We start from the raw sequence: 26,424 nt of genomic DNA on the forward strand, positions 1-26,424 counted from the left end.
CACATTTGCATGTTAGCATTTATTGCCCAAGCATATTAAACTATACCAAACAAAAGAATACAAGAGACAATTTTTAGACCCCATTTATATGAGTTGTTTTTTAAGCTCTCTAAAATTAGAAAGTGCAAGCCAGCAGCAATCCCCCGCTGCCCCATTCTGGTTCTGAATGTTCAAGTCTCCGGTCTCCCCGCAGATGGCTTGCCATCCCAGTTTCCCCTTGGCTCCCTCCCCGCCCAACAATGTGCAGCAGAGCTGCAGCAGGCCCAAAGCCTGGAGGGCTCTGCACATATGCAGGCCAGAGGACCTCTCCTGGTGCTTCTGTGGTGCAGGCCCCAGCCCTCGGGAGCCGCAGAGGATGAAGATAGGACCAGGACTCCCCAAGGCTGGAGATGGAGCTGCTTGGCTTCGGACTTTCTACCTTCCAGGTGTCTTGCTTGCGTTTCTCTGACTAAAAATAACAACTGCACTTTTCATGAGTCCTGGCAGTCAGAGTCATGTGCATTTAGTAAGAAGCCTAGAAGGGTTTTCATTATCTCCCTGGCCCTGGCAGCTCTTTGGGGGCACAAAATATACCTCTCGTCTTTCCATTAGCCTCCTTGGAACCCACTGATACACCCCAGCTCAGTAAGGAACATTGCCACTCACCTCCCGGAGGAACAAAACCGATTCAGTGAAAGTGAAGGCAGGAAAGCAGTTCCTAAAACGGTTCTCAGTTTTACAAGGGGCCCAACTTACTGTGGATTCCTCGGTGCTCTTGTCAGTTGAGAGAATCCCGGTGATCTCTGGGGTTTGGGGGGTGGTATACAAACTATCTGTTGGCCATGATTTTCACCAAAGCCAAAGTGACTCTCACAGTCAAACTATCCCCGCACTGCGGCAAGCTTGCGGAGGCAGGGGAATGCCCTGAGGCCAAAACATCAGGCCCTATGTGTGAGTAAGGATCAAATCGGGGAGTGAAGAGGGCTGGAGAACAAGGATGACCTAGGCCAGCAGGGTCACCTGGGAAGTACAGATCTGACCCTCCCGACAGGGCACAACCTTCAACGTTTGCCTGTTCCAAAGTTAAACCACTACAGGAAGTGAAAACCACGAAGTCGCCTGGCCGGCCCTCACAGGAGGAAAAGAGTGTTAGAAAGTAGTTGTTGCAGGATGGTTAGAGCCTGTACGGTTGAACATGCCGGAGGCCAGGCACACACCAAGACTCGGCCTCCCTGTCCTGTAGTCACTGGGCCATTTGTACCACCACAGCTCTCCAGGCTTTCTCCTTGTCAAACTCCTTCAGGGGGCTTCTGGCCACCTGTGGTGAGAGACAGGACAGTGTTACCTCATCCGGGCCAGACTGGAAGGCAGGCGGGTTCAGCTTCGTCTGTGCAGCATCTTGGGTTCCTGGATGCAAGCTTCTACACTTGTGAAAGAACTGAGGGAGAGGATGCTAAGACAAGGGACAGACCATCTTAGAAATGCCCACATACTCTTCCAGAGTGTCGGCAGGTGTCCAGTGGGGCAGGTTTTAAGATGGCTGTGTAATTGGCAGCAAAAGAAGTGGACAACTGAGGCTGAGACACGCCTCCAGACACGAGAAAGGCTAACTCTAGCTTGCACACTTATTCAGAGTTCCAAAGATGGATAGTTCTGGAATCTGGCAACAACAATTTATTCACCTGGCTCTAAGGCCTGCTGGTCAGGACACAGACCCAGGTGGACTTCACTTGTCCCAAGACAAAGATAAGACCTGCCAGGCAGGACCTGCCTGAACATCTCCTTGGGCACAGAACAACCAGGTACTTAGTGGTCACTTCCTTGATGGCAGTGGGCAAGTTTGTCTTAGAAGACCCTACAGGGACAGGCTGGCTCAGGGAGCAGGCCCAACCTCAGTTGGGGGGGCATCAGAACTTAGGATGGGGTGGGGATTGGGGGGTAGGAAGAGTCTTGTCCAGATAACTGCGGACTGGCTACTCCCGGCCCACTGGTCACTGGAATGTCTACATGCCAGAGCTCCACATGCCAGGCAGGGGCAGCCTTCTCCTTCAGAGCAGGGCATCTTCTGTGGGCGTCTAGGAAAGGCTTTCTCTGTGTCTGCGAAAGCACAGCTGGAAGCCCTGTGGCCATGGCTTTTTTTTCATGAATGGATTTGTGCTCATTTTTAAAAAATAACCTAGTTCAAACTTTATTTCTCCATTTCTCTTGGGTGTTTAAAACCGCAAATAAAGAAAAAAAACCATCACAACAAATACTGAAGAACATTAGTGAAGGGGTCCATTACTCTGAGGACCCAGGAGAGGGCATCCTGGGAAGGCAGACCACTTACCTCCCCTGCTGGGCGCTCCTGGGGACAGGTCTGGGCGTCCCAGGATGCAGCCTGTAGCCGGGCGTTGACCTTGAAGCTCACACATTGGATGGCTGTGCCAGTGTTGAGGCCCCCCTGAAGCAACAGCACCAGCAGCAAGAGCAGGAGCAGCACATCATAGGACTACAATGAAAGACCAAGACGTGAGCAGGTCCGCAGGCAGGCTCCTGCCAATTCTCCCGAAGATGTGAGCAGGTCCGCAGGCAGACTCCTGCCAATTCTCCCCAAGACGTGAGCAGGTCCACATGCAGATTCCTGCCAATTCTTCCCTGTCTAAGGCATCCACAGAGTCAGAACCACTTGACCACTGAGCCCTGGAAATCCAAACATGCTTTCTTGTTTCAGTACTCTGAACCAGAACATTCCAGTTCAATCAATTCTGCTAGCTTGCATTTTACAAGTGAGCATAAGAAGGACCCGGGTTGTGTTCCTTCCACCCCTCCAATCCAACAACCATAGGCAGGTTAAGATCTTGTGGGACTCCTGTGGCTCATGCTGAAGGTGTGTAAAGGGTAGGAGAGACCACAAGTGTCAATTATATATCTGCAGGAAACACACTCCTGATATTGGAATTGGCTCTAAAGAGCCTTTGGCTGAAGGAAAGTCATGGGCCCAGACCTACCAGCAAAGAGACCTGAACACCGGATGCTGGTGAGGGAGAGGCAATAAGAGAGAACAAGAAGACAGGGCAAGAGTCCTTGTCCCAAGTCCAGGGGCCAGAGGCAATAAATGCATTTCAGATAGCAAGGGTGCTTCAGAAATATCCACAGAGCAACCAGATGGATGGCTTTCAGCACCATCCCACAGAAATACAGGGCAACTAAATGTTAATCCATAAAGGACATAGTGCTGACTGGCATGATGATGTGAGCCCATGATCCCAGCACTCAGGAGGCCCAGGCAGGAGGATCTCAAGATCAAGGCTGCCCTGGACTATACAACAAGACCTTGTCTCAAAAACTGAAATATAAATTCATGCATAAAAGCAAAAGCTATGTGTGTCCCACAAAGAGGAGCTTTCCTGTCTGGAAGGGAAGGAAGCAGATATGCAGCCTCTACCATTAGCACAGGGCAGTCCCATCACACAGCAAGAGGATGAGACAGATGGCGGCATATAAGGAGAGGACCTTGCAGACAGGAGCACAGTCCGTGAGAAAGTGTGTCTAAGGACTGAGGGAAACAAGGATTTTTATGCAAATGTGGCTTTAACAAGGGAAGCATCTTGAGAAAGATCAAATTGGTGATCCATGGCTTTGCCATGCTCTGGAAAAAATCGTGCTAGAAAGCTCTCTGGTGAGGACTTAAGGGTCCAGACACATGTGCTATCTCTAGAGTCCCTCTCCCAGGTGCTCATCCTCAAATAAAGGCTGGTCATCATAACAGCAGACGGCTGGAAATAACCCAGTTCCCATCACCAGGGACTTGTCAGGCCAATGGGGCAACATTTGATCAGATTAACGAGAGAGTGCAGAGGAGTTCTGATCCCTCTGGGTGTCTACCAAACACTAAGGTAAATGACTGAGTTAAATAATGACCCCTAACACAAGGCAGTGGTGGCGCATGCCTTTAATCCCAGCACTCGGGAGGCAGAGGCTAGAGGATCTTGGTGAGTTTGAGGCCAGCCTGGTCTACAGAGCGAGATCCAGGACAGCCAGGGCTACACTGAGAAGCCCTGTCTCAGAAAATAAAAACAAAACAAAATAACTCCCAATACATAATAGTGATTAGAATGCCTAACCTGCTTTGAGGGGAAAGAGAGAAAATTATAATGGTCTGGTAGCTGGCAAGTAATAGGTTGGCACCCCTGCTCCTCAATTAACCCTTTGTACAGCTTTATAAATGTAAATGTTGTGTTTGAAAATATCATTAAAATGTAAAATAAAACAAACCCTAATGTTGATTGTATCCAGAATCCACTGGACTTAACCACTTACCAAATCAAAATCATATACAGAAAGGGGATTTTGTCAAATAGCATGAGGGTCACTCTTTAGTGGGATTAATATTAAACACACAGAGAGAGAGAGAGAGAGAGAGAGAGAGAGAGAGAGAGAGAGAGAGAGAGAAGGTGGGCTATTGATAGCAATGTTGGTTTCTTGTAATTGTGGGTCCTTTTATGTCTTTATTATAAGACAAAATTAAGTAGAAAGGCTATTAAATGTTACCAGAAACGTCATGTTTGAAGTGGGAGTAAGGAGATGAAAACATCAAGTAAAAAAACTTCTGGGAAAGGAAAAAAGCAGAGAATGTTCAACTTGAATTGGAAACAACACAAAAGCGTATCTGTAAACATACAGTTCTTCCCAGCTCTGTTCAATGAAAGGGCTCAGAAGAGAGCCCTGTGCAGGGAGAGCACACAGAGGCAGATTCTGAGCTCTGTGTCCTGTTCCTATCTGGGTCAAGGTCATGAGCCTAGGCTGTCTTCAGTGGCCACCTAGAAAGACTGATTGGTCATCACAGGAGCACTCACCTGGCAGGTGCCCTCTGGACACATCTGGGTCAAGTTCATCATAGAAAGCAGAATGTTAACAATACTCTAAGAATACTAGAGGCCTAGCGAGTCCTCAGTGGTGTTCAACAAAAACCAAAGCTGTCTGTCTGTCTTGCACTATGCTAGCATGAGAATGGCAGAGGAATGAGAAGCCAGGCCCTCGCCTTTTCTTCACCTACCAGGAAAAGATCATCCATCAGCATCAGTCCATAGGGGAGGTGCTGGGGACAGAGCTGGAGCTACATAGAGCCAGAGCCCGACACCACAGTGATTTACACCTCGACAGGGCCCTTGTGCTCCTCAGGAGCATTGGCAACAGATATGGGTGGGGCCACACTCCAGGCAGCATCAGGGGATAAGGTTTCCCTGAACTGAACAGACCAAAGTGTAAGACAGCCTGCTCTAAAACAGTCACGAAGATCAATATGGGCTGAATGTTACACAACATCGTGCAATAATGTTGGCCATCTTAGACTTGACAATGGGACTTGGATGTGTAGGGGACTGTTCTTACTTTGGGACCATCTAATTGTGAAAGGGTGAAGGGTTGAGTTATCAAAGTTTGACACTCATCCCAGATGAGCGTGACATTCATGCCACCATCAGTGTAAGTACGTGTGAGTGCAAGGGGGAGCTGCTGAAGCATCTCAGTGGTGCTGTACTGCCCTTCCAATGTGCACATGAGGTTCCTCATAATGTGCTCATGGGAGGAAATCACCTATCCTGGAAACCAACAAATACCAAGCATCTAAGATGTAAACCCAGCTGCATGTGCTTGAGCCTGAGGTCCTGAAATGTGCTGAGGGTCCCCAGAGGAGTCTCACTTGGTGATATCCTATGTGAAAGCTACAAAGTCAGAACACTTCCAATCTTCAGATCTATCTATGAACTTGATGCAAGTCTGACTGAGATCCCAGTGGGTTGTAACCTGATGACTGAACTTGAGATGTGCCTGGGTGCTCAGAAGACAGAGGAAAGCCACAGTCATGATGAAGGAAGTAGGGGCCTATTATAGGGCCGAGATAAGGCAGGCAGGGAAGGGGTGTAAAAAAAAAATCCCCAAACAAAAAACAAACCCAAAGCAGTGGGCAGAAACCAGAGCAGAGCTGCCTAGCAGCCTGTCGGGGCAGAACCAAGATGGAGAAAGAAAATCCTACCCCACTCCACACACAACCCACCCCACCCAGAGCAAACTGGGCAAAGCCACTTTGTTCAGGTGGGTGCCCATTTGTCCTGGCCACTGCCATCTCCTCAGACTCTATCAGTGAGCGGCTCTGTTTCCAAAGAGTCTCAAAATAGAATGGATACATACTTTGATGGCTGGTGGGTAATCTTTAAAAATCTCCACGATTCTCATCACACTGAAGGACAGATATCCTGAGGCGGTGAACAGCAGTGGGGATGTAAGGCTGCTGATGGCAATCAGCACCTCCACCTGGCAGAGAAACAGATGAGGTTGGGTAGTAGATGTGGCCAGCACTACCTGCCTGGGAATTTGTGAGGCTGGACCACTATATGGCTCCCGACAAACTCTGCTCACTCACTCAGTGCAATGTATGACATGTGAGGTTTTGAATTTCACATGCAACTGTCTGATCTGATGAAAAATCAGCTCTTGTGTGCTGTTCACTTCCCCTGCTCTTCTGAGATCTGTTCTAACACCCCCCCACCCCCCACACACCCCCACCCCCCACCCATGTATCAGGGCCATACAACCCAGCATGACACTCATTTGCACAACAGTTAGGTTACTACCAGCTAACCAGCCCCATAGGAGGCAGGATGAAGCTAAAGGACTGGTCTTTTCCTTCATCCCTTGCTCAGCAACAGGAATTTCGGAATGCTTATGTCCTGTTTCCAGAGATAGGGTAGCTGGGCCCCTGGGGCTTCAGGACAGTTGTGGATCCTCTCCAGGGCAGTGGTGCCTGCCCTGAGAACCTCTCCTTCTCAGCCCCTGTTCAGTCACACCCAAAGTGTGACCCATGGCACCATAGCAGGGCTGGGCCTCACCTACCAGACACTTGCTGGGACACTCTGCTGTCACATGGCTGGCAATGGCACTTGGGAAACACTGGGGAAAGAAGAGGAAATCTTAGAGACGGCTGGCCAAGAAGTCAACTCCTCGTCCCGTATTCCTGCTCTGATGACATTCGCCCTTCTATCTAGTAGGAGGAAAGCCAGGGCTGCCACAAGTGGCCCAGGCTCAGGGTAGCGCCTCACAGGTTCGGTAGCTTCTTGTTTCTCAACTATTTAAACATTTACAACTCCTGTAGAAACACTGCAAAAATGGCAGAGTGACATTCCAAGTCTCCAAGTCCCCTGGAATGACCTTGCTGAAATCTGTCATCTCTGTGCTCTGTGCTCTCTGCCTTCAGCCTGGTCACTTGACTATATGCTACACACTTGGGCAGCTCAGGGTAACATAGTCAAATGTGGATCTATCAGCAACACTATCTACTGGTCCCAAAAGCAATATGAAGAGAAATCTCGGCTTTGAGATCTAGGACCCAAACCAGAATCTCCTTGTTCCTCCTTATTAATCTCTATTCATAGGGATCTCCCTTAACCTCTGGCACCTTCACGGACTTTTCTGAAACAGGACCTGAGCTGCACATAAGCTTTTATTGGGTTAGGTGGGTTCCTCTTTCCCGAGATAAAACAGGAAGGTCTGCTTATCCTGGGCTGGGGAAGCTTCAGGGATCTTCCTTTGGAGACCAAAATGTCTTTTCCAAACTCCAGGCCAACAAGGAAAGCAGAGATGTCAGGGAGGTTAATGAGCCCTTTGGCCATCTTTCTGGGCCATTGTCCCAGGAGTTCCAAGGACCCTAAACAGCCTGAGGAGCTCCTGAACTGTCTCCCAGCTCAAAAGTTCTTATCCATATAAATAAATGTAAAGGAAATGCCCATGCCCCAGGACAGCAGTACTGGCCCCAGGATACCTAGACCTGGATACACCAAGAAGGGGTCTGCACTTGTTAAGGACCCTAGTGAAAAGTGAGTGGAGATGGAGATGAGCTGATGAGGTGGCTGTGCATGCATGAGCAGGGCCTGAAGCAGAAGTGTCAACACAGGAGTCTCTTCTGAGGGTGGCATTTCCAAAAGTGGCCTCTGGCTATAGCAGGACCAGGTGCGGATGTAAGAATAGAGGATACCAAGCAGCCAGTCAGGAAGCAACTGGAGTGGCCATAACAAGCCAATAAGCCTGGGTAGGGCTCTTGCCTTCAGCCATGTAGACCCAAGGATAGGCTTCAGCTCCATCCCCATCCCAGACCACTGTCTACAGCCTTGGTCTCTCTGACCATCTTCTAGCCAGTACTCAGATAAATAGCACTGGCTCACTACCACTCCAGGAATTCTCCTTCCCCTCAAATCCTAGGCCTTCCTTCTTGGGTCCTCATACCCATTTCAAAGCTGCTTCTGCCCTGGAGGAGTGAGGTCATGCTGCATAGAGCTACAGCTGGTCAGACCAAAGGTCAACATTGGGTAGGACCTGGGCTATCTTGCTGGGAAGGGCAAGGGGGCATTCTAGCAGATAGGTCCTGGAAGAGGATGGGTCTGAGGGAGGGTCAGGTTCATGGTTTAACTCTGGGAACAGGAATGGGTAGTCTCTGTCCCCAAGAAGCTCAGCGTGCAATTAATTCCATAGCCATCTCCACACGGCAGACCACACAGATGAGATTATTCCTTAGTTTGTCTCCCTGAGAACATCAGGCTCAGGGTGCCCCCTGAACATGTAAGAGATCTCTGTAGTGGCCCACTCCTGTCTCTTCCAGAGAACAACTTTCACAGACAGCTTTGCACGTGTCTTCAGGGCTCTCCTAGAATGAACACATAGCCAAAGCTAAAGCTCAGTGAGGTGGTCACAGGTGCCCTGGGTCCCTGGAAGGGAGTTGAACCATAGATTTAGTGGTCATTTGCCTCCCCCATGGCTGAACAAAAAGATTAAGGAGGTGTACTTATTTTTTTGTCAGCTTGACACAAGTTCAAGTCATCTAAGAAGAGGAAACCTCAATTGAGAAAATTCCTCTATCAATTGGCATGTAGGCAAGTCCATGAGGTGTTTTTTCATTAATAATTGATGTAGGAGAGCCAAGGCCATTATGTTACTATCCCTGAGCAGGTGGTCCTGGGTTATATAAAGAAGGCTGAGCAAGGCATGGTATATAAGTCAGTAATCAGTGTTCCTCCTTGACCTCTGCATTAGTTCCTGCCTCAGGTTCCTACTTGAAGTTTCCTGCCCTTAATTCCTCCAGTGACGGACTGTGAGACATGGAAGTGTAAGCCAAATAAACCCTCTCTTCCCCAAGCTGCTTTCAGTTATATTGCTTTATCAGAACAATAGAAAGCAATCTAGAACAGAAGGCAAGCAGCCAAACCAAGGATGGATCCTCTGGGCAGCTTTCAGAACCCATTTCCATCTCAGAAGCCCTGTTCACTGCTCTAAGATGGGAAGAGAAGTGAATCTAAAGATCCACCTAGCCAGACAAGCAGAATGGGACAAATCAGGGGCCAATGGCAGGTCACTAGTGGCATGGTACAAAGTGACCACCTTAGTCAACATCTAGAAACACAAGCCATAATAAATACTGGTTTCAGAGTAGATGTGAAATGCAAGATGTGTAGAAATAATGAGCTCTAGACAGACTGTTCTGAGGAGTATCATGAGCCCAAAATGAGCCTTGGCTGCATCTGAACCCAGCACATTGTTAAAGACACTCAACAATACTAAATCACATGGGTAAACTTGGAATGCTTTAAGATGGCAAAAGGATCGTGTTTAAAAGAGTAGCCAAGTGTCACACATTTCCCACATGTTACACTTGTGCTAAATGTTTACCATAGCAGCATTTATGTTTACCATAGCATGTAAAACAACTGGATTTTTTAGAAAAATATGAAGGTAATATAATAGTAGCAGTTAAGATAAAATTTCATGCAAATACATTTATCCTTGGTTCTCAGATTCTTAGGGGGCTCTCCTTTGTGCTCTCCTGTCTGAATGTTACCAACATTGTGTTTAAAAAAAAAAACAGCCATGTAGGATCTGAGGAGGGAACCTCAAAACTGGCTGCAACCATGTCCAGCTAGCTACATCCATAGACAAAGTGCCCATCCAGGAAGTACTTACAGCCACTAGAATCCAAAAGAATGTCACTGAAAGATGTGGGCCTGAGACAGCTTCATCTACATTTAGAGCGATTACTCCCCCAAGGACAGCAGAGACACCAGCAATTACTTCTACCACCTAGGGGGAAGAAAGGCACAGTTACCTTGCTAGGCCACCACACCAATAGTCTGCCCCCACAGTGAGAGAAGAGCTGCCCTGGAAGTCTCGGAATGCAGTGTATAGATACAGACCTCCCCAGAACAGGCCATAGGCTCAGTAGGTACTCTTCTTTGACCATGGAGAAACCACTAGAGAAGGCCAAAGAGGTGGATGGTGGAGGGAGCTGCCACCTGACCCACAGTGAGGCTCATGGGCAGAACTGAGCCTGAGGAGGATGAACATGGAGTTGCCCCACTCATTTGAACCACCAGCCCAATATAGTGTGCTCATGTGGTAATACACCACGTGGGAGGCTGAGTCAGGAGGGTTGATAGTTTAGTGCAAACCGAGACTATATAGCTAGACCCTGCGTCAAAACAAAAGAAGAGAAAGAAGAGGGAGGTTTTTCTTACAGAGTAGGATTTTAGGACCCGAGCAGGAAAAGTCACTTCATCCAGAATGTTGGTGCCATCCGAGATGGAACCCTAGGAAGAAGGAAATCCTTGTGGAGCCATAGAATGCTGGGTACGGGTGCTGGTTGCCATGGGCAGGAGTTATACTTCTAAAAGCCTCCATGTCACAGCCCTTCAATCTGGAGGAACATTTCCCCTTGCAAGTGGACATGTCCAATCACTGCAACTGGAGCTTACCAACATGTTTGCAGAGCTGGCCTTCCAGGGACAGTCCCAAAGACGGTACAGGATGGGAAGGACACTGGGGAGGCAGTGGTGCTGTACCATCACCCCCTAGGCTCAGCCTGCAGTCCCCCAACCCATACCTGTCCCCTCCCACTCGTGGCCTCCTGCAGCCAGGCCCAGCTCAGGGGCCTGAGGAGGAGACGCACCTTCTTCTTCTTGCAGGACTCCTCACTGGACCGTGCCGAGATGATCACTGTGGCTGCCATGAGGAGCTCCAACAGCAGGAGCAGGATGAGGTTGAAATTAATCTGCAGAGGAAACACGTGCCTCAGCCACACCAGTCCCTTCCCCCAGAAAGCTACCATCCCCCTTCAGCTGGCTAATCCAGCTCTGCTCTTCTTATCGTAGGTCTGCATAAGCCATGGGCAACATACCGCCTCTCGTTTGTAGGGGTCTTGTTTTTAGTTTGATTTCTCTCTTTCAACCTCTCTCTCTCTCTCTGGACATTGTTAAACTTTGTGATATTTAAATTTCTTAATTAAATGTATTCACTGGGGGTGGGGACACCAGTCATAGCATTCATGTGGAGGTCAGAGGACAACCTGCAAGAGTCAGGGTTTTTTTTTTCCACCTCTGGGTCCTGGAGATTGAGGTCTTCAGGCTTGACAGCAAGCACCTGTATCTGCTAAACCACATCATTGGCCCCAGGTCCTTGTTTTTAAAACTACTCTTAGTGAATGGCTATGCAAAGACATGCCATAGGCCACTGGGCCTGGAAGCCAAAGTTCTCTATAGAAGTCACACTTGGGCTGGAAATCTCTCACCCTGATTGAATAACTAGAACTTCATGGTTGTGGAGAATTGGCATGTGCTGTGGGATGTTCTACATGGCAAATGTGTTGCTCTGATTGGTCAATAAATAAAATACTGATTGGCCAGTGGCTAGGCAGGGAGTATAGGCAGGACTAACAGAGAGGAGAAAAGAAAGAACAGGAAGGCAGAAGGAGTCACTGCCAGCCTCCGCCAGGACAAGCAGAATGTGAAGATGCTGGTAAGCCACGAACCACGTGGCAAGGTATAGATTTGTGGAAATGGTTTAATTTAAGCTATAAGAACAGTTAGCAAGAAGCCTGCTATGGCCATACAGTTTGTAAGCAATATAAATAAGTCTCTGTGTTTACTTGGTTGGGTCTGAGTGGCTGTGGGACTGGTGGGTGACAAAGATTTGTTCTGTGGGCAAGGCAGGAAAACTCTAGCTACAGGCATGTGGCAGATAAAGAGCCCACATTACCTGGGCTTGTCTTTAGTCCCTGAACAGCCACTCACTATCAATATCTGTATCTGACCTAACATCTTTGTGAGTCCTAGGGAAAACATTTGGAATGTGTACTTAAAAGACCTCTAGCTTCCAATATCATAAAGCTAAATATGTTATAACATCTGCAAGGTATAAAAGTGACTTCCCCACTCCCCCATGACTTGCCTACCTGATGTCCACACCAGTGTATCTGGCAAGTGCATTGACTTAGGACTTTCATTTATTCTGGGTCTATAAAGGTTCATATAACAGCAGAATCATTCACAGTAACCTGAGTTTGTGTTCCTAGGTCTTGGTTACTTTTATCTTGCTTACGATAAACTACTTTTTATCCCCTTTGGAGCAAAACTGCCTCTTATATTAAGCCCTCAAGCTGCATCTTCCTCCCCATTCTAAGCACACACAAAACACCAATGTTCACAGCATGTTCAGCTCCAAGCAAAGTTTCTAGAAACTACAAATACAAGGCTTGGAGGGTGACAGAACCACTTTCAGGCCAACTGTGTTAGCAGTTAGGAAAATGTTCACACTTGCAGAGCACACGCCTAGCATGTACAAGGCTTGGAATTTGCTCCTTGTTCCTACAAATAAATAAATAACAAATAAACATTTAACTGATGTGGACACACTCACTATGCAGTACTAGGAACTGGACTTGAGGTCCCCTGTATGTTAAATACATACTCTACCACTGAACTATACCCTAGCCCTCTTTTGAAACAGTCTCACTAAGTTGCCAAGGTTGGACTTGAACTCACTCTATAGCCCAGTCTAGTCTAGAACTCACAGCCCTCCTGTCTCAGCCTCCCAAGTTGTGGGGATTATAGTTGTGTGCTATACGTGTGGTTTTGAAAATAAATTTGTAAGGGAAAGACTATACAGTAATATTTGAGTAACAACATCAGAATATATGAAGTAATGACAGACGTGCAGGAAGAAATAGATAAGCCAACAACTGCAGGTAAGTAATTAAACATACTTTTCTCAAAAACTGACTGATCAAAAGCACAAACACATAAACACTCTTATCCAGCAGGGCATAGTGGTATACACCTAATTCCAGTACTCGGGAGAGAGAGACAGGCGGCCTGGTCTACATATCAAGTTCCAGATCAACCAGGGTTACATAGTGAGACAAAACAAAACAAGCAAAACACACACACACACACACACACACACACACAACCATAAATGTGCTATAATAATCACATACTTCATTTGTGTGTGTGTGTGTGTGTGTGTGTGTGTGTGTGTGTGTGTGTGTGTGTATTCTAATGCTTGGCATGTGGCCATGGTGACCCTGGACAGCCTTGATCTTCCTAGGGATGCCTAATCACTAGAGTTGGCAAACAACAGTGTATTCAACCTTCCCACCCCATACACCCCCTAACTATCTATCTGCCTGTCACCCCAGGGCAGGATCCAGGCAACTAGGATTGCCTGGAGTTCAGCACCCTTGGAAACTATTCAGGCTGGAGGGTCGTCTGTCTCTCCCGTCTGACCTATCCTTTTCTGTGGAGGCCACAATGGAGATGCTAGCCTATCTCCCCTTCACCACCTCTGCTTGGACATTGTCCTGGTGCTTCCCTGGTGGCTCTGATGGTGTGGGTACCCCCTCCTCTGGAATCTGTGAGCAATAACCGTCTTTTCAATGATAAGTGTCTCCTAACCTGCTGTCTTCACCATATCTAGATAGTAATAAAGCCAACATTTAAAAAACAAATGCAATTCTCTGTGTAATAAAACAGATTGTTCATTCTTTGATAACTACTCTGGAACATTAAGAAAAATCTATTTTGCCACACAGTGAGTCTTGATAAAAGTCAAAGAATCAACTCACTCAGCCTATGTATTCATGTTGTCACATAATGATATCAGAAATCAATAATATGTGGATGGTATTTAAAAATAATTCCATGTGCCTGCTTCATTGGGATCCTGACAGTGAACAGTCAGGACACTCTGAAGAGGGTGGCCACTCAGTGGCAGCTAATTCACGGAAGTGTGTTCTTGGACAAGAGGAGCCTGCGGTGGTCAGAGTAGATTCTCTCGGGGACTGCAGCTCCTCCAGGGAGCTCCAAGCAGAGTAACTGAAACTGAAAAGCACCTGCCTTGTAGACCCAGCCCTGCCTTGAAGACCAATGAGGACAGAGCCGGAGAAAAATGTTAGCTCCTCCGTAAAGTTCAGCCAGCCCTGGGGCCAGGCTCGAGAGTACTGATAGACAAGCACAGCTCAAACCCCTCCCCCAGATCTTCAGGGGCAAGGAGAGCCAAACAGCGATGAAAACGAGAATGTTCATCCAACTAGGGCCGACCACAGCAGAGCTGAGGCAAAAGCCTGTAACCACGTGCATGACCAGACTTGACAACAGGTGAAGTTGGAGAAACTGAGGTTCTGAAGTCAGGGGCAGAGTTGACACAGGTGTGAGAAGTCTCCAAGGGAGATACAAAGTCTTAACAACTGCAGAGCTGTTTGGGCAAAAGGATGTCAAGTGCAGGTCTGGGAGGGTTTTGAAGTGGGTCAGTTTCAAGGGTCAAGGGTCAGTCTGAGGTGGGCTGGCGTGGTTAGCAGAAGAGATTTATGCTTACTCTGGAACACAGGGATGAGGGCCGGAGTTTTCCCCTGTGGCAGTGAGTGAGTCTTGGGGAGTCTCATGACAAGTGACAAAGTGACTGGTCACTGTGCCTGCCACACTTGGGTCTTGGGGTGCTCCTTCTTTTATAGTCCCAGGTTCCATCTAGTAGGACTGAAAACCTCACATGCCTGGTGTTTCTGATATATTCAAGGTGTCATTTACCATTTGCCAATTTGTACATCTTGGCAAATGGTGGGTTTTCTTATTTGTGTAAACAAGATGTAGATTGAGCCATTCTTTCTTGTCACTTCCACTCAAAATGGAGTAACTCGGGTCAAGGCTGCTGTCTTATCAGATGGGAATAATCCGAGGCTAGGCACTGCCTCAAAGTAAGTATTTCATATAATGCAGATTAACTAAGAACAAGCTACTTCACCATCCAAAAGCAAGTTAAGTGCAGCTGTTTTCAATGCGCTGGACATGAGCATCACCACCTTGAATCAGACACACAGGAGACTCTCGTGAGATCTGCCCTATTAACGTTCCCTCTGAGCCTCCCCGACCCTACGACTATATAAGAGGTCACCCCTGCTCCTGTAAGTAACACCAATGAGCTCATTGGTTCACCAAACTGGGCTTGTTTCTTGGGCCTGTAGATGTATTTTTCTATCTGGGGTAAATAGATGATTCTTCATGTGTCTTTTGGAAACGTCATGTGAACTTGTCCAGTCTGGTGGTAGAATCCTAGAGAGCTGCTGGCCTTTAGTCTATGTTGGAATCCCCAAAAAGTAGGTTCTAATGTAAGCAAAGGAATGCCTCAGTAATGGGACAGATAGATTCACCAGTACAAGTGAGGGCAAACAGACAAAAGGCAAAGGCTTCTTTGTTTTATGTCTCTTATGGGGGCTACTACCAGAAGGTATGGCCCAGATTTAGAGTAGGTCTTCCCACCTCAAATAATCCAATCAAGAAAAACCCCTCACAGCTGTCCCCAGCTGCTTGGGTTTTAGTTGGTTCCAGATGTACTCCAGTTGACAACCAAGATTAGCCATCACACCAACCCATGAGGAGATGGGTAGAGGGCAAGAACAGCTGAGCCTTACAACCAGGTAATAGCAGTGTATAGACCCCAAAGGTTTCCCAGCCCTTAGTAGAGAGCAGAGGATCTGGGGAAGGGCCCACAGGACAGTGTGGCATAACCCTTGGATGGAACCATGTTCCTGAACATCTGTCCATTTCATGGCTATTTCACCCTCACGTGGATGTCCTTGAACAAGACATAGTTTCTGAGCATGACTGGGCCAAATACTGTGTTCCTCGGGTTCCACCTACTCCAGGCAGCTCTTACTTGGCTCAATAACCATCAGGCCTCCACGTGGTTTGGGCCGTGGAGGTCCCAGTTAGGTATGGAGTCTGACACCTAGCCCAGTTGGGACTGAAGTTCTGCAGATGTAAGCATCAGGTGAGGCTGGGGCTGCTGGTCCACTGCCAGTGCTCTAGCTGCTGAGCCGTCACTCCAGCCCCTCATGCCTGCTTCTTAGCCATGGGTGCCAGCGTTTCTCCAGGGTTGGCACTTGGGATGACGCAATGTCTTCATTTTAAGAAGATACATACAAGTACCAAATAGTTCTCCAAAAGGGTCTGCAGCTGTCATCTGAAGGTCTCTCTGGGCATGTGCTGAGCTACCTTGCTGTGTGGTTTCCTCCTTCTCCTCGGGCACCAATATCTCTTGGGGATCCTAGTGTGTTGAAGGCGTCCTCTATCACATCTGCATCTCCTGTTCCCACCCTCAGGGCACTCCTGTGCTTGGGAGAGAGCAGTCTCTCATAGCTGCACCCACACAGCTCAAGTCTTCATCTGTGCGGCAGGTGAGGGGTCCATCTGAATAATTCAGTTCAGTGCTCGTGGTACCCCAGATCACAGCCTGAAGCCCCCAATACCATATGACTCTGGGCTAACTGACCACGATGGTTCCTGTACCCCATGCCCAGCCTACCCTTTTACTAGGATTGCTTTCCAGCACTTTGGCTGTGGGAGGACGTGTCCCCACTTGTCCCTGAGGGATCCTTTTCCTTCTTTGTGCACCCCTGAAGCAGGACCTATGCAGACTTTGGAGAGGAGCCTCTCTCTGTGACCTGCACTGCCTCATGGTCTCACCCTCTATTTGTTCTGGATATATATGTGTCATCCACCCTCTTCTGGCCTCCATTGGCACCAGATACACACATGGGACACAGACATATGTGCAGGTCAAATACCCATACACATAAAAAGATATGTGCCGTAGTTTTTAATCTCTCTCTCTATATATATAATATATATATATATATATATATATATATATATATATATATATATATATATATGTCTCGTTTTTCAAGATAGGTTTTCTCTGTAGTTTTGGTGCCTGTCCTGGATCTTGCTCTGTAGACCAGGCTGGCCTCGAACTCACAGAGATCCACCTGGCTCTGCCTCCTGAGTGTTGGGAGGAATTTTATATGTTTCATTTGGTTGGTTATGGGGTTTTTGTTTTGTTTTGTTGTTGTTGTTGCTGCTGTTGTTTCTTGAAACATGGTCTCATATAGCCCAGAATGTCTTCAAACTTAACTATATAGCCAAGGCTGACCTTGAAGTTCTGATTTTCCTCCTTCCATCTCCTAAGGGCTGGGATAACAGGCATGTGCTAACATATTCAGCTCTACACATTTAACTCTATAAGGCATCTGTGTTTAGATTACATTTTCAACTTTTGTGGCACAATTAAAGTTTTGTATTTATTTTTCATACCCAGCAACTTACTACATGCACTCAATAATCACAGTGTCCAGCCAGCCTTATCTCTTCTATACACAGCAGCCTGTGTGTTCCTAGAACAAGTCTAGATAGGGCATCCTTATTTCTGGTGAGATTTTTTTTCTTATTGAGTATCACAATGTATGTAATCTTTTCTCACTAGTAAGAAATGATAGGATGCCTTACAAACAATATCATAGATGGGGTAAAGTACAGCAGTATGTTGCTGTTTGTTTAATATGTGTGATAATGGGCTAAAATGCAAAGCATTGCACATATTAGAAGCACATGTTCTGTCCCTGAGCTGCATCCCAGGACTGTTGCCGATGGGAAATAGACACTAAAATGTCATTTATCAGTAGATTTGCCCAATGAAATATACTCAGAATCCAGTAGAGATGACAGTTTCCTTCCAAAGCACAGGCAAAAATCCTCAACACTCACCAGTAAAAGCAATACATTTCCATTGACTATCTAACCAGAGCTTACCCTGCTCAGTGGGAAGTCATGACTCAGGTAAAAACATTAAATCCATTGTGACCCATATCCCCTTCCAGTGACTCACATTTATTGCTGACGGATTCAGGATCAGTTTACAGCCAAACCAGATTAGACACGTCGTGGTAACAGCGAACGTGGAAACAAACAATATCTGAAAGTTGGGAATCTGGAAAACAAAGCAGGAGACATTTCCTCCTTTTAAAAATACCAAAGAAATCAAGATAACACCCGCATTCCACAGCTCATTACTGTGGGGTCCCCAAGTCTGCAGAGGAGGCTTCGCTGAAGGCTTAACTTACTCGCTGAAGGCTTCACTTACCGCACTGACGTTTCTCCTCCCAACAGCGAAGCTCACGATTGCTGAGGGGATGCACTGAAAAGAAACCGGAACCTGGGTGAGCCACGAGTCCACCCGAGTCTTGTGCCCTGGACATGGTGTCAACCTTGAAACAGAGCATTGCAGGCCAGGTGTAGCTCAGAGCTAGGGCTCTTGCCTACGGTGCTATAGACCTTGGGTTTTACCTCCAGCTCAGCACATAATTAAGACAGTCACAATGTTTAAGCCTGGACAGTGATTTGAGTCATGCTGGTAAACCATCATCACCAGTCTCCCCAATACAAGGAGCTCCCTCAGCCCTGAAAGTCCCTTGATATGACAAAGTAACTTAATCTAAAAACAGTATGGAGGAGGAAGGGCCTCACCAGTCCCCACCCCTAGCTGAGGAACTATTGATAGATGATGGCTGCTGGGGAGGGAGAGACAGGTGGTGTGTGTGTGTGTGTGTGTGTGTGTGTGTGTGTGTGTGTGTGTGTGTGACGTGGCCCCTGGTGGGTTGACTCAGCCCAAACTGGACTCAGTGGGTTAGTAAAAGGAAAAATGAAATGAAGTTGTGAGGGGGAGCAGAGATAGATCTGAGAGAACAGGGAAGGAGTGGAGGCAGTATATGGTCCAAGTACATTGTATGTGTATATGAAATCCTCAAAGAGTTGATAAAAATGGTATATTTCAAAAGTTAAAGCCGGGCGGTGGTGGCGCATGCCTTTAATCCCAGCACTCGGGAGGCAGAGACAGGTGGATCTCTGTGAGTTTGAGGCCAGCCTGGACTACAGAGCAAGATCCAGGAAAGGTGCAAAACTACACAGAGAAACCCTGTCTCGAAAAACCAAAAAAGGGGGGGGGGAGTTAATTTAAAATAGCATTTAGTTGGATGAGAGTGGAAGTCATACTATAACTTGCTATTGTTGAGCAATTGCCCAGAAGGAAAGAGTATCTGTGTGGCCAAAACAGAAGTGTCCCCTTGCACTTAGGGGTCCTACTATCTCAGTGGCTGTCATCCAGGCCATGTCTGACCCTACTGTGACTCCAAAGCCAGATCAAGAACCAGGGGAGGAGGTTAGTGAGGGTGTCAGGGGAGCTGGCGGTGGGTCAGCCTGGGTCTGGTAGGCCATGTGGGGTCAATCGTGTGGGTGATGGGACCCTAGTCCCCTAGAGGAACAGCAGATGGGACCTAGGAGGGGAGGGGCTCACGGGACAAAGGCCGATGGGAATGTCTATGTAGGACATACAGTGGGTGATATGGGAGAGAAAGGAAACTTGTGTTGAGGTCTGAGGTAGGGCTTGGGACCCACTCAGGTAAGCCAAAGGCCAAACACCAGCCTCTGGGGAGACTGCCGCCAGGGGTGGAGCAAGGCCGGAGAGAGTGTTCCCCACCGTTGAGACTGAGGGATCGGGGTGGAGCAATGTGGGACAGGATCACTCTGACCCTGCTCCCATGAGGAGGACACAGCAGACATATCCAGAGAGGAAGTGGCAGGGAGGGCTCCACATTCTTTCAGAGTTTTATTATAAAGGTACAAAGAGGCTTATGACAGCATGTGTACATGGCTGAGGTGTGGGGCTGAAAGAAACTGGTGTCATTTGTCTTTCTTCTTTTTTTAAAAGCATCATTTATTGTATGTTATGTGGGGGGGTGTTTTGTCTGCATGTGTGCTTGCGTTTTGTCTACATGTGTGCCTGGTGTTCACAGAGATCAGCAAAGGGCATTGGATCCCCTGGGACTAGTTACAGATGGTTATACGCCATCACGGGTGATGGGAACTGAACCCTGGTCTTGCGCAAGAGTAGAAAGTGCTTTTAACTGCTGAGTTCCATGTGTCCTGTGGGAGGGGGAAGGGATCCTGGCAGAAGGTTAGGGAAGAAAAGGCTCCCAGGAACCTTGGCCTGTGCTGGCCAGTCACCAGCTGACTAGGGAAAGGCATAGTGAGTGAACGTGGGGATCCAGGACCTCAAAGGACCATAGATTGTGTGGTGGTTTGAAAGAAAATGGCCCCCAAAGGGAGTGGCACTATTAGGACGTGTAGCTTTGTTGGGGTAGGTGTGGCCTTGTTGGGGGAAATATATCACTGTGGGGGTGGGCTTTGAGGTCTCCTATGCTCAAGCTACACTCAGTGTAGAGACAGTTCACTTCCTGTTGCCTGTGGATCCAGATGTAGAACTCTCAGCTCCTTCTCCAGCACCATGACTGCCTGCACACCACCGGCCATGATGATAATGGACTAAACCTCTGAAACGGTAAGCCACCCCAATTAAAAGTTTTCCTTTATAAGAGTTGTCATGGTCATGGTGTCTCTTTACAGCATAGAAACCCTAAGATAGGGTGGTTCTGCGGAGGTCCCTATAGCCCAGCTGCCACACACTGACCCAGAGAGGATAGTGTGCTCTGTGCTAGAGTTGGCCAGACTCTGGGGAGGCAGGACACATAGAGCCTGGGGGTGTTAGCGGCTCTCTCCTTCCCTCCTGTGAGGACAGTATCTGGCAATGCATGAGATTCTAGAAACATGGCATCAGAATTTGGGAGGAACAGGGGCGCAGTCTCCTTAGGGGCACCCAAGTCAGCAGGGGCAGGAGGACACCACAACACACCAGGACCAAATGTGCTGTTGTCCACACAGGGGTCAGACCTGGTAAGTGTCAAAACTATTGAAACTAGTCACATGAGCAGTTAACAGAAACCTATAAACCCCAGATCACAGAGGCTCGAACCCATAATGGGAGAATTAGGGTGCTGGTGTAGCTGAGGAGCATGCTTACGGAGCCTGCTGCACAGCGCAAATAATCCATCTCGGAGGGGAACACGTTCCCCAAGTAGAGCGAAAACCCAGAGGTCACAAGAAGGCAGCTCTGCAAAAGAGCGACATAGATTCAGGTTATAACTGGCTCTGTGTGATGATGAGACACCCAAGGAGGCAGGACCCAGCCCTTTGACAGCAACGTAATTGTTCCCATATTAACCAACACCCTCCCATATTTATTTTGCCTATGTCTGGGTCCCGTATGACTGCAACTCCTCTTGGCAGAACCAGTCCGACCCAAGGAACGGACCTCCCCTTTCCCACCTCTGGTGCCAGAGCAGAAATTGCTACACTGGTTTCTTTGGGGATGGGGTGGGGGCGGGGAGTAATATCCGGGGATTCAGGATCCTATCCCAGGTCCGGGGTCAGAGCCTGTAAAACAAGTGCCTGCCCTACTGCTTCTGCAGAAACTGATCCAAGCTGGAATCTGGGGAAAGTTTTGGGATGTTGAAAGGGAGAAGTCCCCATCTATATGTAGCTTCTCAGACCAGGGCTGCAGAAACTCAGCTCCAGCCATAGAGAAAAGTGTGCAATGACTTGGTTCCCAGCTACTGTGCACACTCAGGGCCAAAGGACACTTTAAGCACCCAGGTTATCTGCAAGACTGTGTACACACGTCCTGAGGCCCCATATGGCACTGCCCCACCCTGGACTAGCTTGGATCTGCTCTCTAGCTATACCCATCATCCCCACAGTCCTTACGGCTGCCGTAACCCTCCCTGCTCCATAGTCCTGACCCTAGCCTTGGCCACAGCTCTTGTCATTCACTCCACAGAGCCATCCTGAAATATGAGATGGCCTCCAACCTCCATAGATCATTCATGTACAGGAGTACAGGGTCATGCCAGCCTCGTGACTGATGACTTGTGGGCTCAGGGTAAGTATGGCTTAGGGGTATATCCCTCCCCCATACCCGGCAGATATTAAGAAACGTGACTGATAGGACACACACAAAAGAAGTCTGTCGGCACTCAAGAGGCTCCCCTCCAACATGGGAGCTGTTCCTGCCTGACCCACCCGAGACGGATGGAGTCCCAGTCTCTATAGATCATGGCCAGTACTGGAAGGACGTGGTGTTTGCTGTCCTCTGAAATGGTGTTGAGCTACTCACCCCCATCAACACAGAGAATACCCATGTCTTGTAGCTGAAGCACGGGGGTAACCTCTTGGACAACTGCAGGTCCTTCGGCTTTGAGTCGGGTGTGTAGCTGCCCGCGTCCTGCCGTCCTGTATCCTGCCGACCTCTCTCCAGTGTGGGCATCCGGTCATAGCCCAACTCCTCCCTGAACTGCCCCTCCCGTGTCATGGCCCTGGAAACAGGCATGCCACTGAGGGTGACACACAGCCAAGCTGAGACTCATGAACAGATTTAGACCACCATTCGGTCTCTCCTAGGCAATGAAATCATCACGGACAGTTTTGACAACCGAAAACCCTCTAGTCACAATGGGTCATTTTCAAGAAATTCCTTTAAAAATTTTCTTTTGAGACAAAATATCACACGGTGTCGCTCAAGCTGGCCTTAAACTTCTGCACAAGTATACACTACCATGTCTGCCTTAAGCAAACGCTTTCTTACACAAAGAAGTATGCTCACACAATGAGGCTATGAACTTAAAAAGAAATAAGCGCTCAATTCTCAAAGTGAATAAAATCACCCAAACCCATCTGGATTCAGGGCTTTTAGACTTCATCTGAGTCTTCAGATACAGGACATTCCAACTTCCACTAGGAACTTTATGAGTCCCAAACAGAGGGGGGAGTCCACCCATTCAACCCAAAGTGGTAACCTGAGACGACAAAGGATGTACCTACTTTGCAGCTTAGTGTCTTCATGCTTACCTCCGCTGTTGTCCGGCTGTGGGGAGAGCTGGCCTCTGGGTGATGGACTTCCAGCAAGAACTATTCATAAGTGGAACAGAAGCTGAGCCAAACCGCACTTCAGCCAGGGGCAGGCACACGGCTTCCTGAATTTCAATGAGGAGATTAAGGGAGTGGAGCCTAGAAATGTCCGCCTTGGTTGCCTAAACACGGGCTTGGGGCTTTCCTAACACAAGGAGGATGGACGGGAAGAGCCCCTGGTCCCCTGCATACTGACAGGAGGGTGTCTTGGAAAGAGAAGTACTGCTAAGAACCGAGTCCAGCACTGGGGGGTGGATCCTGACCAGCCTCTGGCCTGGAACAGAAAACTGCTCCAAGGTCACACATCATACATCTTTTTAAGCCGTCTTTGTTTCCCATTATCACACGATGGAAATCTCCTTCGTCAGGCCACGTAAACCTTTATGTTCTCGATTTGGCGAGGCTGGCCCCTGAACTGCTGGGAATTCCACCACGGGTTCCCATGGTAGCCCCAAGGATTGGCAAGAACGGTCCCACTGCACCCTTTATTTCTGCTCACTGGGCAGAGAAAAGGGACATGAATGTGCTTCATTTGCCTGGAGACACTGGCACCCTCGCAATTACAGCAACAATTTCTTTGTGCGCATTTCGCATTTCGAAAAGGCTCAGTCCACAGTACTTGGAAAAAACAGGCCCTTGAACAGCAGAACCACATGCAGTCTGGGCTCAGTCACTGGCTTCTCATCAGGGATGCTCAGTTATCTTAGCTTTGCAACCAAACAAGAAGGATTAGAAACAGTTTACCCAGGGCTGGAGAGATGGCTCAAAGGTGAAGAGCACTGGCTACTCTTGCAGAGGATCTTGGGTTCAATTCCCAGCACCCACATGGTAGCTTACAACTCCAGCACCTACCCGGCATCTCACAACCGTCTATAACTCTAGTTCCAGGGGATCCAACACCCTCTTCTGGCCTGTGTAGGCTTTAGACACACACACATTATATGTATACATGCAGGCAAAACACTCATACACATAAAATAAAAATAAATTAAAACAAGAAACAATTCTCCCAAACTGCTCCCTGAGACATCTGGAACTTCTTTCAAATGGGTTGAGAAACCTCCCAAGTTTACTGAGTTTTAAAATCAGTAGAATTCATAGGAATGGGTCCAACTGGATTGAACTCTTCTGTGTTTTCTTTTGGGGAAAACTGTTGAGCAAATTTCATCACTTGAGGGACTTTCAAAAGTGTTGTCTACTAAGAAATGCAAACAAGCTGCTTTGAAAGAGAGAGGGTGGGCGATCCTTGAGCTCTGTCAACTCCCAACTCACAGTGACTTGGAAGTATGTCTTCATGGCTACGTTGTACCAGTTTCTAGAGCAAGTACTGTTTTTCAGTACAGTCCTCAAACAACTGCCCTTCCTGCCTCTGCCCACTGAATATCTCCAGGTCACGGTTTTTCTGTGTCATATGGCAACACAGTTGACTTTCTCCCTGTGAGGATGAATAGACTTCAGGGTGACAGTGGATGGAACTAAAGGCACACGGTAGGCAGAAAAGCCAGAGGTCTGGGAGGTGTCAAGGCCCTGAAGCAGGCAGGATCATGGCTGGAGCGGGGTGAGTCGAGGATTCTGGGAAATAGAATGCAGAGGCCATCCAGGTACAAGACATCTGTGGACATGGGAGCCACTTGACTTTAACCCTGAGGTGAACTTGGGCAAGGTGACATCTGATGCTGGGTGGAGAATGGCTGGGGGATGGGGAGGAGGTGTGACCCAAGATAATGAGAAGGGATCAAATTCCAGAAAGACATGGAAGAGCCAATCCACCCCATTTGCTATCAGTACGGTGACCTACAGAGAAAGGTCTTGGAGCAACATCGTATTTTCTTTTAGATATGATGTATAGACAGATACAATGTCCTCAGAGCGTCTTTGTGGAAGAGACTAATCTGGGCTACCAGCAGCTCAGTCTGGTAGCGTCCACAGATAGTCCTGAAAGGAATTCCTACCATATACCATGATAGAAAGCCTGACTGGGTGGTGGTGGTGGTGGTGGTGGTGGGATTCAGCCCTCATCTCTGAAGATGACTCCGACCTTATAAATTCTCAGGTCCTTTTTCATGTTCCCATATATTCCCAGCAACACACCCAAGAGGAAGCCTTTATGATGGGCTTCCTAAATGTTTAAGGAATGAATTGCTCTCTCCCATCTCTCAAGAAGGGTGTAAATAAAACTGACAGATTGGGTGTATTAAAAAGAAATCTAATCTAGAACTAAATCAGACCCCCAACTAATACAACAGAAGACATCTTGTTTAAGTTACATAGAAGAAAGGGGACTCAGGATACTAATAACATTGGGGACACTCTTGATAAGGTTTGCCTTTTATTTTGTTTGGAGACAGGGTCTCACTATGTAGCCCTGACAGGCCTAGAACTAACTATGTAAACCAGATTGGCCTGGAATTCACAGAAGTCTGCTTGCCTCTTCCTCCCAAGTACTGGGATTAAAGGTGTGGGCCCCCATACCCTGATACATTTTAAAAACAGAAGTCACCCAGATTTGACTTAAATTAGATCAGTAGCAGAAACTCTCTAAATAGTCATATATTGACAACATGCCTGGAAAAAACAAAAACAAAACAAAAAAACAAGCAACAGCAAAATAAAAACTCCTATTTGGGTCAAGAAAACCACAAGAAAAAAAGTGAAATTGCAACTCAATTTTTTTTCAGGATGCTACTTAACCAAAATTTAAAGAGAAATTTGTAATTTAAAAATACTTTCTTAAAAAACAAACAAACAAAAACAGTTCACAGGCTGGGGATGTAGCTCAGTTGAAGGGATATTTGCCAAGCATCCAGGCTGCAGATCCCTAACACAACATAAAACAGGCCTGTAAATTCTGGACTTGGGAGATCGAGGCAGGAGAATCCTGAGTTCAAAGCATCCTTAGCTACATCGTGAGTTCATAGACAAGCTAGGTATATAACATCCTCTTCCCCCCACCCCCGCGCCCCAAAAAGAAGTAAAACTCTTAGGAAAATTGGATTAGAAGGGGGCATCCCGGACCTGATAGAGAATTTCTACAAAACCACGCCTAAGGTCACACTTGGTGGTGAAATTCTTTCCTTTTTCTTTTCTTTTTTTTGTTTTGTTTTGTTTTTGTTTTTTTAAGACAAAGTTCCTCTGTGTTAACAGTCCTAGCTGTCTTGAACTTGCTCTGTAGTCCAGGCTAGCCTCGAACTCAGAGAGGTCTGCCTGCCTCTGCTTCCCGAGTGCTGGGATTAAAGACATGCGCCACCATGTGCCTGGCCTCGTCTTAAGTGGATGGAGCAGAAACGCCCGCCCCAGCTTCAGGCTGCGCCCATCCGGCATGAAGCCCCGCCCCGTCAGGACACTGCGCATGTCAGGCCGCTCGTCGCCGCCACGAGGAATCTTGGGCTCCTCCACGTGCTAACCGCCAAACTCGCGCGGCTAACGGTCGTGGCTCACGGCATGGGCAAGGATCCTATTG

General features: G+C 47.8%; 1 protein-coding gene across 3 annotated transcripts; it reads right to left on the minus strand.

Annotated features, from left to right (window-relative positions):
- Mlc1 (modulator of VRAC current 1) lies at positions 1-26,298 on the minus strand. Of its 3 annotated transcripts, XM_076556554.1 has the most exons (13): positions 25,980-26,298; positions 22,905-23,029; positions 22,174-22,372; positions 21,022-21,111; positions 18,250-18,303; positions 17,995-18,096; positions 10,949-11,050; positions 10,518-10,589; positions 9,967-10,083; positions 6,853-6,909; positions 6,151-6,273; positions 2,309-2,470; positions 1-1,297 (listed from the first exon to the last, which is right to left on the minus strand). In XM_076556554.1, the coding sequence occupies exons 1-13, from the start codon at positions 26,283-26,285 to the stop codon at positions 1,223-1,225; spliced, it is 1,584 nt and encodes a 527-aa protein (XP_076412669.1). In that variant the 5' UTR covers positions 26,286-26,298; the 3' UTR covers positions 1-1,222. The 3 variants fall into 3 exon arrangements, with proteins under 3 accessions (XP_076412669.1, XP_015850558.1, XP_076412670.1); XM_015995072.3 differs by lacking the exon at positions 25,980-26,298 and having other exon boundaries at positions 22,905-23,772; XM_076556555.1 differs by lacking the exon at positions 25,980-26,298 and having other exon boundaries at positions 22,878-22,919.
- Between the last annotated feature and the right edge of the window lie 126 nt (positions 26,299-26,424).

This window comes from Peromyscus maniculatus, chromosome 20 (assembly GCF_049852395.1).
Source record: "Peromyscus maniculatus bairdii isolate BWxNUB_F1_BW_parent chromosome 20, HU_Pman_BW_mat_3.1, whole genome shotgun sequence".
NCBI lineage: Eukaryota > Metazoa > Chordata > Mammalia > Rodentia > Cricetidae > Peromyscus > Peromyscus maniculatus.